Genomic DNA, 11,159 nt, shown 5'->3' on the forward strand with positions numbered 1-11,159 from the left:
TCCACCACCAATTTTTCTGCCATCTGGTGATCCTGCACCTCCACTGATCTGGACAAAATTACAAGAGCGCACTTGAAATCTCCCCCAGAACCCCCCACCCCCTCCCTCCCTGAAAATGTGGCGCCCAGGCCAGGTGAGACGGCCGATCATGACCTCATCGGGACTTCTGCGCCAGTTGGCCGTTCAACTTTGCCCCTTGCGATCGTGGCTCTGGAACGCCCACCCTACTAGAGCTGGCAGATCTGTTCCCTTAGCCGACTTCTGTGGTCAATCGGCAGGTTGAACTTGGCCCCTGGGGTCATGGCTCTTGAACTCCGGCCCAGCTGGAGCCGGCAGATCTGTTCATATTGCCGACTTTGCAGGCCGTGTCTCAGCCCCTTGTGGCCATGACCTCTGTAGGTCCGGCAAAACTGATAATCCAGCAAGGCTCTGGAACCAAGGGTGCTGGAAAATAGGTGGTGGACCTGTATATGCTTCTGAAGTTCTTGTCACTAATGGCAATGTCCTCATTTTCCTCACTCGTTCAAGAGCTTTTTGTTTGTGTTGAGATTTTCCTCGTAAGAAACCACTGGTTTATTCAGTGTGACCCTCTGCTCTTCCTATTTTTCCTATTTAGTCATTCAGTTGAACACCAGAAGTTGTTCTGATGAGGCTGAAGTAATTTAGTTGAAATAGGGAATTGGGTCAAAAACGAATCATTGTTTTCTTTATTAAATATTCCCATGGCTTTGTGACTGATTTTAAAATACTGCTGCAATTTTAGTGTTTCTAATCCATATACAGTGTCTGGTGTCTCCCCATTACTGCTACTGTTGGAACAAACAGGTCAACGTTGGTGTGTCAATTGGCTCTGACAACATAACTGAGCAGTTTTCATTTCTACCTTCTTCAAAGATTTTACAGTACAGAACTTTATTGTCATTCGGTACAGATACCGAACGAAATTACAGCAGTCACAGAACACAACAAAAAAGAAAAGAACACAGGACACACGACCCCAAAACAAACATCCATCACAGTGACTCCAAACACCCCCTCACTGTGATGGAAGGCAACAAAACTTCCACTCTCTTCCCGCCCACGGACAGGCAGCTCGACCCCTACCGAGGCGACCGACACGCACAGCCCCCGCAAGGGGATGGAAGGCCCCGCGGCCGAGCCGCACCGGGCACTGAAACGTCCCACGGCCGCACCGGCGATGTTAAGTCCAGCGGCCGAGCCGCGCTGGGCGATGGAAGGCCCCGCGGCCGAGCCGCACCGGGCACTGAAACGTCCCGCGGCCGAGCCGCGCCGGCGATGTTAAGTCCAGCGGCCGAGCCGTGCCGGGCGATGGAAGGCCCCGCGGCCGAGCCGCACCGGGCACTGCCAAGTCCCGCGGCTGAGCCGCGCCGGCGATGTTAAGTCCAGCGGCCGAGTCGCATCGGGCGATGGAAGGCCCCGCGGCCGCGCCGGGCGATGGAAAGCCCCGCGGCCGAGCCGCCCCGAGCGCTGAAACATCCCGCGGCCGTACCGGGCGATGGAAGGCCCCGCGGCCGAGCCGCGCCGGGCACTGTTAGGTCCCGCGGCAGAGCCGCGCCAGCGATGTTAAGTCCAGCGGCCGAGCCGCGCCGGGCGATGGAAGGCCCCGCGGCCGAGCTGCGCCCCGGGGAAGATACCTAATAAAAGAAAGGTTTCCCCCACCCCCCCACACATACACAGCCAAAAACAGAAACAAAAACCATCCCAACACCGACACACAAACACAAAAAAAAGGAAAAAAGACAAACAGACTGCCAGCGAGCCGCAGCCATTAGGTAAATAAAACCCAATGCTGCACCTTAGAATTTTAGGTTAGCATTGTGCAAAATAAATTATTTTATTATTTGTCCTTGTGCTAGCTCTTTGAAATAACCGTCCAATTCACTCAGTTCCATTGTCCTTTCCATAATGATGTGGACTTTTCCTTTCAGATTCCAAGTATTTATCCATTTTTTTTAAGATTACTAATACTGTATCTATCATTTAGATGGCATTATATTAATCATGACTCGGCATCAGCCATCTTAAACTAGAACATTGTAGAATGAAGATGGGTTTCTCAATGTCAAATTTTAGTCAACACCAATGGCATAGAATCGGAACAAGTCCTTCGGCCCACAATGTCCGTGTTGTGCAGTTCCAATATGAAGATATTTTGACTCATTTCTTGCTCGGGAATGGTCCTTTAAGAAGAATTTGGAAAAATCCCCTCTCTCCCACCTGCAAAGAGACAGAATGCCACAAACTTGACTGCACTAGATTCAGGAACAGCTTCTTCCCCTTTGTTATCAGGTTTCTGAACAGTCTTTCCATGAGCTAGGGTACTTTCTCACTGAGGTCTATGGAACTGGCGCAGTGTAATGATGAAAACTATTCGGCACTCTGTATCCTCTACCCCTTTGCTCTCTATATTGTACTTGAGTTTGACTTGATGGTATTTATGCATGATATATCTGATCGGTTTGGATGGCATGCAAAATAAAACTTTTCACTGTACCTCAGTACATGTGACAGTAATGAACCTCAGCCGAAAAACAGCACTGAGCTTTTGTCAGACTTGACTAGCAGCAGTTGATATAGGAATTTTTAAAGCTGCTTTTATTTCCTGCTCTTCACATCCTTTGGTCACACATGAATTTAAATGTGTTGCTTCTAATTTCCATCAGAGGGCACTAATTTGTGTTCCAGCAATGGACTGAATCAGATAATTCCAAGAATTGGACAACTGATAAAGCAGCTGATTAGATTGTAGGTGGTACTATTACACTGGAAGTGGGAAAGTCTTTATGAGCCAAATCATTAATTGTAAACATGATCACTTTGAAACCTGGTTTAGAAAACTACTCTGAATTTCACTCGTTGCTTCATGCACTTTAATTTTTTTAAATAATTATAATATCTCAGTCTACTTGAAGGCATGAAAAAATAAATTCAAAATCGAATCTAACAAAATGAGGTTTGCTGTACAGATATGTAATTGTTAACATCCATTCCTTTTCAAATAACCAATTTGAGCAGAGAGATATGCTCGCAACTGGTAGGAAGCCTAACTGAGAGCACGGCACCTGCCAGCCATTTTATACTGGGTCATGGGGACGTGATGGCGGCAATTTGGAGAAATGGAAGTAAGACTTGAGTTTTGCATATGTTGATAGATGAAGAGAGAAACCGCTTGCATTTTAGCATGTGGGTGCATGCAGATTCTCTTGGTACTCGCTATCTAAATTGTTTAGAAACTGGCCCCAGTCAAGGTGCTCCAGTGTTTAGTTGCTTCCTTCAGAAGCTTCTGAATTTGCAAAGGATGTTGCAAGGTATAAGAAAAAGTTATTGTATCACAGTTTGCTTTCTTTTTCATCAGCCTTTTGATGAGGGAAGTGAATTGATAGTTCAATGATGGCAGCAGAATAGTTAAGTTCTATCAAAATCTCTCAAGCATGTTTTCTTTTGTGCAGGTGGGAAGAAGAACGCTATACAGATGGTGTGAAATGGAAATTTTTGGAACACAGGGGTCCAGTGTTTGCAGCGCCCTATGCTTCTCTCCCAGGTCACGTTAAATTCTATTACGATGGTAAGAGAGCAGAATAAGCATGTTGACATTCAAAATATCCAATTGAGAATAGAGGGGTGGCTGAGAAAAGCAAATTGAAGAGCTGAATGCATGGAACTTTTATCATTGTGTTTCAGTTGCGAATACATTTACAATATAACATGCTGTTAGAAAGTGGTGCTGCGAGTCAGCATATATTGGTCCGTGACTGCCCTCAAGATGATGCCAATGGCCGTAAACTAGAAAAATACAGGTCTACCACCGATATTCCGACAACTAGCTGGTCTCTCACCCCCTCCCCCCTGGGGGCATCTATGTCAAATTTGCCCTCTCTGGAACTGCAGTCCGGCCGCAGATCGGTTCTCATGCCAATTTCAGCAGCCAATATGCAGGCCAAATTTGCCCTCCCGTGATCGGAGCTCTGGAAAATCCCGCGGCTGACTTTGCGGTCCAGTATCTTGGCCCCCTCCCAAAGCCGTGACCTCTGTTGGTCTAGCAAAACACATAATCCAGAAAGGTTCTGGAACCAAGGGTGCTAGAAAAATCAGCGGTGGACCTGTGGTTGGTTGTTAGGTGCAAGGTGGGGTGATTGTTGTCATCCTCCCTTACTATCGGTTGATAACACCAGGCCTCTTGTTCATCACCACGTGATTCCAGATACTCTGAGGTGCTGTTCATATTTCGAGCAATTTGGTATCTTATGTGGAATCAACGGGATGTTGTCAGTGAAATATGTAACCTGCCGATTTTGAAAGCTCAGTATTTGTATGATAGTGCTGTGTCCCTTTTGGGAGATAGTGTAACATATAGACTCAAAGAAATGCAGATGCTGGTTTACAAAAAAGGCACAAAGTGCTGAAGTAACTCAGTGGGCCAGGCAGCATCATCCCTGGAGAACGTGGATAGGTGATGTTTTCAAGAAGGGTCCCATCCCGAAACGTCACCTATCCATGTTCGTCAGAGATGCTGCCTGACCTGCTGAGTTATTTCAGCACTTTGTGTCTCAATACATGAAGACTATTGTGTTCATATTGTGGTCTGATTATGACAACACCACAACCATGTTTCAAAGTAGTTATTGTGTCGAGGGTTATTCCACCCACAGCAGTCATAATTGGTTTTCTGCTGCCAATGAAGCTACCAATCACCTCTCACATATTTTGAGTCAATGTGGGATACAGACAATTTGTCTTGTTTTATTACTATAAGTAATGATTGTGGTTTTTCAGGAGAAAAAAAAACGGACCTTGTTGGAGAGAGCCTTGTACGAGTCATTTTATTTTCTGTGAAGTTATTTTCTGCTTCCATTTTCTGGTCGGCACAGTGGCATAGCGATAAAGCTGCTGTCCTACAGCACTAGAGACCCAGGTTTGATCCTGAATATGGGCACTGTCTGCATGGAGTTTGTACATTCTCACTGACCATGTGGGGTTTCTCCAGCTACTCTGGTTTCTTTCCACACTCCAAAGATGTACAGGTTTGTAGGCAAATTGGCTTTGATAAAATTGTCCCTAATGTGTAGGATAGTGTTAGTGCGTGGAGTGATCGCTGGTCGGCGTGGACTCGGTGGGCCAAAGGGTCTGTAATTATATATATATATATATATTCATATATATTTACAGTGTTACAGCAGCAAAGTGGGTAGCAAGAGATCATTCATTATAAATAAAAGATACATAAATTGTCATTTTGCGCTGTATCTCTGAAATAAGATATGATACGATAGAACTTTATTTATCCCAGGAGTGAAATTAATTTGCCAACAGTCATAACAAACACAAAATACATGAAACATGAAATTATAATGACGAGTGGAAGTGTTTGGGGATGTGCAAAGATTGAGGAGGGGGGAGGGGGGTCAGTCTCAGTCTACCCCATGACAGAAGGGGGAGGAGTTGTAAAGTTTGATAGCCACAGGGAAGAAGGATCTCCTGTGGCATTCTGTCCTGCATCTTGTGAAAAGTAAAGTAAAGACCCGAAATGTCACCTATCCACATTCTACGGAGATGGTGCCTGATCTGCTGAGATAGCCCAGCACTTTGAGTCCTTTAGGGATGAAGCAATCCTTTCCTGTTTCCGCATTATTATATCTCTAAAGTTAAGTACCCTGGTTACTGAAAAAGATACTCTAAGCAAGTGGAAATTCAGGCAGTGCATCGGATATTTAAAATACAAACATTTTTGTGTATCAAGTATTTGTTTGAAATGAACAATTGTGTTTTATAAACTCTGAATGTAGGGGTCTTTTTTTTTTTTTTTCTCCCATCAAAAGGTCTTATTTTCCGCATAGATGTTAGTTTACGAGAGGGGGAAATTGATTCAAGTGGGCATTTGTAACTTAAATGATCTGCACGAGGTATTTGGACTATAAAATCATATATTCTTGAAGCAGAGGAATTGAATGTGGAGCATCAGGTGTTGACTACAGATTGTATCATCATCACCTCTCATTCAGCCCTCGCCTCTTGTTAGGGACTTTCTTCCCAATATGCTAATTTCAATTAATTGTTTTTCAGTATTTTAATGCAAGTGTCCAATTTTTAGTGAGTCATTGGCTCAATAGCAGGGAATGTGGGAGTTGCTACTTTTTAGACTGAATCACTCCATATCCGCTCACAGAATGATTGCCATTTTGTCTCTGTTGAACAGATGTTCAGTTCCATTCATCTCCAAACTCATTTGATAACCGATTATAATTGGGGTCTTTTCTATTTCCCTTTTTACTTATCTCCAGTTACAGTTAAAATGTATCCTGTGCCCACATACCCAATTGTTCACTAACGCGAACAGGAGGTTCTGGGTTGAGCAAGAGAACTGTTTGTAGAATATATGATGCATGCATGTCTGTTTAAATTAGACCTCTTAAACCATTGGAGACAGTGCCTTGTTACCATTGCCTTCTGCAGGGAAACCAAGCAAAGGAATTAGAATGGAGGGGTCGTCACCTGAAATGAATTCTGGGTGGAAGTGGTGGTGGAGGGGAAAATTTCAATTGCTGGGTTAGGATTGCAAAATCTGAAGATAGAAGACAAAAGGCTGGAGTAACTCTGGGTCAGGTGACATCTCTGGAGAAAAAATAATAGCTGACGTTTTGGGTCGAGACTCTTCAGACAGAGTTAGGGGTAAGGGAAACGAGAGATATAGATGGTGAGATAGATGTAGAACAAATAATAATAATAATAATAATGCATTTTATTTATATAGCGCTTTTCATATACTCAAAGACGCTTTACAGAGATTTTGAGAACATAGGGAAATGAATAAATAGATAAATAAGTAAATAAATAAATGAACAGAGAAAGGAGACAGAAGGTGAGGTGACCTTCAGTGGTTGAAGGCAGTACTGAACAGGTGAGACTTCAGCGATGTTTTGAATGTGGTGAGTGTGGAGGAGTCTCTAACGGTTTGGGGTAGTGAGTTCCATAGGGTGGGAGCAGCGATGGAGAAAGCCCTGTCCCCCCAGGATCTGAGTTTGGTCCGGATGTGGGGGGATAGGGGATTGGCAGCAGCAGAGCGGAGGGTGCAGGTGGGAGTGTGCCTGAGGAGGAGGTCGGTCAGGTAGGATGGGGCCAGGTTATGGAGGGCTTTGTAGGTTATGAGGAGGATTTTGTACTGGATTCTCTGGGGGATGGGGAGCCAGTGGAGTTTATAAAGGACGGGGGTGATATGGTCACGGATCGAGGTGTGTGTGAGTAGACGGGCAGCGGAGTTTTGAATGTATTGAAGTTTATTGATGATTTTTGAGGGTGCGCCATAGAGGAGGCTGTTGCAGTAGTCCAGACGGGAGGTGATGAAGGCGTGGATGAGGGTTTCTGCAGCTGTGGAGGAGAGGGATGGACGGAGACGGGCAATGTTTTTGAGGTGGAAGAAGGCTGTCTTTGTGATGTGTTTGATGTGTTTGTCGAAGGAGAGGGTTTGATCAAGGATGATTCCAAGATTCCGGATGTGAGGTGAGGTGGATACTGGGAGACCATCAATGTTGAGGATGAAGTTTTGGGTGGATTTGGTGAGCGTTTTTGGACCAATGATGATGATTTCAGATTTGTTGCAATTGAGTTTGAGGAAGTTTGATTGAAGCCAAGATTTTATTTCAGTGATGCAAATAAATGAAAGATTTGCGAAAAAGCAACAACGATCAAGGAATTGCCCTGCCATGGGCTGGGTGATAACGAGTTACATAGACAATGAAACTCACCAAGACGGCAGTGAAACCAGTACAGCGATTAGGGTGGGGGAGGAACAGAGAGACGAAGAGAGGGGACGCAAGGGTTACTTGAAATTAGATAAATCAATATTCATACTGCTGGATTGTAAGTCGGAACCCTTCTTCAGACGGAAAGATAGAGAATACATTTTGTTTTGGATGGGAGTATACACTGATGAGCCAATACATTATGACCACCGACTGGGGAAGTGAATAACATTGATTATCTTCTTACAATGGCACCTGTCAAGGGGTGGAATATATTAGGCAGCAAGTGAACAGTCAGTTCTTGAAGTTGACGTATTGGACGCAGGAGAAATAAGCAGGAGTAAAGACCTGAGCGACTTTGACAAGGGCCAAATTGTTATGGCCAGATGACTGGGTCAGAGCATCTCTGAAATGGCAAGGCTTGTGGGGTGCTCCCGGTCAGCAGTGGTGCGTATCTACCGACAGTGGTCCGAAGAGGGACAAACCACAAACCGGCGACAGGGTGTTGGGCGCCCAAGGCTCATTGATGCACGAGGGCAAGAAAGCTATCCCGTCTGGTTCGAACCGACAGAAGGTCTACTGCGGCACAAGTCACAGAAAATTTTAATGGTGGTCACAGGAGGAATGTGTCACAATACACAGTGCATCGCACCCTGCTGCATGTGGGGCTGCGTAGCCGCAGGGGCCCATGATGACCCATGTCTACCGTCGAAAGCGCCTACATTGGGCGCGCAAGCGTCGGAACTGGACCTTGGAGCAGTGGAAGAAGGTCGCCTGGTCCGATGAGTCCCGTTTTCTTTTAGATCACGTGGATGGCCATGTACATGGGCGCTGTTTACTTGGGGAAGTGATGGCACCAGGATGCACTGTGGGAAGACGACAAGCTAGTGGAGGGAGTGTGATGCTCTGGGCAATGTTCTGCTGGGAAACCCTGGGTCCAGCCATTCATGTGGATGTCAATTTGACACATGTCACTACCTAAACATCGTTGCAGACCACTTCATGGCAATGGTATTTCCTGATGGCAGTGGCCTCTTTCAGCAGGATAATGCGCCCTGCCACACTGCACACATTGTTCGGGAATGGTTTGAGGAACATGATGAAGTGTTCACGGTGTTGCCTCCAAATTCTCCAGATCTCAATCCGATTGAGCATCTGTGGGGTGTGCTGGATCGACAAGTCTGATCCACGGCAGCTCCACCTCGCAACTTACTGAACTTGAAGGATCTGCTGCTAATGTTTTGGCGCCAGATGCCACAGGACACCTTCAGGGGTCTTGTAGAGTCCGTGCCCCAGCGGGTCGGCGCTGTTTTGCTGACACACGGAGGACCAACAGCATATTAGGCAGGTGGTCATAATGTTTTGGCTCATCAGTGTATGTTGGTTAAACAGAGTAGAGGTAGAAATTGATGTGTTTAGAGATACAGCACAGAACCAGACCCACCAAGTTCACGCCGGCCACTAATCACCCATTCACATTAGTTTTATACTATCCCACTTTCTGATCCCTACGCACTAGGGGCAGTTGCACAGAGGCCAATTAACCTACAAAACCCACAGCCCTTTCCGGGTGTGGGAGAAAACCGGGTCATCTAGTGGAAACCCATGCAGTCACAGGGAGAATGTGCAAACTCCACACAGACGGTACTTGAGGTCAGAATCGAACCTGGGTCGCTACTCTACCAGCCACACCTATGATCTAATTGAATGGCTTAGCCTTATTCCTGTGGTACAGTAAAAGCCATTTTGGGTAAGAGTAGCATCTGAAATGCTTCCATCTGGAAGAGGGGGGCGCTGTCTGAGGAGCTGAGCGTAGATGCAAGACATGGATTGCAAGCATAGGTTCAGTTTGGATGGCCGGTTGAATAACACAGTGGTTGTCATGGAATTGGTATATGGATGCATGAGGTATTGATTTTAACATGTGTTTGAATCCATCCTAGTCAATAGACCTACAATAGGTACAGGAGTAGGCCATTCGGCCCTTCCAGCCATCACCGCCATTTACCGTGATTATGGCTGATCATGCAATCAGTACCTCGTTCCTGCCTTCTCCCCATATTCCCTGACTCCGCTATCATTAAGAGCTCTATCTAACTCCCTCTTGAAAGCATTCAGAAAATTGGCCTCCACTGCCTTCTGAGGCAGAGAATTGCACAGATTCACAACTCTCTGAGTGAAAAAGTTCTTCCTCATCTCCGTTCTAAATGGCCTACCGCTTGTTCTTAAAATGTGGCCCCTGGTTCAGGACTCCCCCAACATCGGGAACATGTGTCCTACCTCTAGTGTGTCCAATACCTTAATGATCTTCAATGTTTCAATAAGATCCCCTCTCATCCTAAATTCCAGAGTATACAAGCCTAGTCGCTCCAGTCTTTCAACGTGCAACAGTCCCGCCATTCGGGGAATTAACCTCGTGAACCTACGCTGCAATCCTTCAGTAGCAAGAATGTCCTTCCTCAAGTTTGGAGACCAAAACTGCACTAGAGATTGAGTTTACATTCGGCTATTGTTTACCATCTAGCATGCAGATCAACTATAGTGCCAACAAAGTGGTTGACTTAACTGGCCCTCAACGCTCCGTAATTGAAACGGATAATTATTAATGATGTCCACATTTAGAATGCTTGAATGTTTATTGATTTCTTGGTTGCCTCTGGGATGGAGAAGAGAACTATTCCCTTTAGTTTGTAGCCTAACCAGTTTATTTTGGTGACAGCTTCATAACTTACCATGCTGGGATTTGAACCCATGGCCTTTGTGTTGCAGTTCTGTGTCTGTACCGTATGCTTAATGTTTCTCATGCATTTTACAAATTGTTAGTAATAGGATTGAACATGACTGGAATTTAATGCCATCGTTTGAGAATACATCCCTTCTAGCTTTGCCCACTCATTGTAATCTAATTCATTGAGTGGCCATGAATGAGGGATAGAAAAACTCTTCTCTAAAACCCAGAGCAGCCGTTACCCGATGCTTTGGTTCCTGTCAAGAAGGACAAAAAACATAGTAGCATTAACCTGGGAGTGGCATTACACGTTCCCTCAGTAAAATTTCAATTTGGTTTTGTTCTTCTGGAAAAAGATTCTGCTTTAAAAGTCATCTGGTGAAATTAGTGGTCTACAAAAATGTAAGGTGAAAATCAATAGGCTCCCAAGCTCCAGCAATCGATGTATGGTTGTGAACCATGTAATATCTATAGCTATCTAATGAAAAGTCAGCTAAAGTGTTTGAGCCTTTTGATTTTCATCCACCATTTTGTTTTGGTGTGGTTATCCTGTATTTGATACTTATCTAGAAGGAATGTTTGACCCATCTTGCAAAGTTCTTATTGGAAGGATTAGGTGTATGGAGACAGGGTGTGGAGACAATCTCTTGTAATTCTGGGACATTGTGTAATGT

General features: G+C 45.1%; 1 protein-coding gene and 1 non-coding gene across 2 annotated transcripts in view; both read left to right on the forward strand.

Annotated features, from left to right (window-relative positions):
- Positions 1 to 11,159, forward strand: part of LOC144604394 (DNA topoisomerase 1-like) — an 88,055-nt gene that overhangs the window by 44,259 nt on the left and 32,637 nt on the right. The window contains exon 9 of the mRNA XM_078418746.1: positions 3,471 to 3,586. Within this exon, the coding sequence (XP_078274872.1) occupies positions 3,471 to 3,586 (116 nt within the window). The remainder of the gene's footprint in view (positions 1 to 3,470; positions 3,587 to 11,159) is intronic.
- On the forward strand, positions 10,642 to 10,760 carry LOC144604734 (small nucleolar RNA SNORA26). The gene has a single exon (XR_013548774.1). It is a non-coding gene; the product is annotated as a small nucleolar RNA SNORA26 (small nucleolar RNA).

Source organism: Rhinoraja longicauda, chromosome 22, assembly GCF_053455715.1.
Source record: "Rhinoraja longicauda isolate Sanriku21f chromosome 22, sRhiLon1.1, whole genome shotgun sequence".
NCBI lineage: Eukaryota > Metazoa > Chordata > Chondrichthyes > Rajiformes > Arhynchobatidae > Rhinoraja > Rhinoraja longicauda.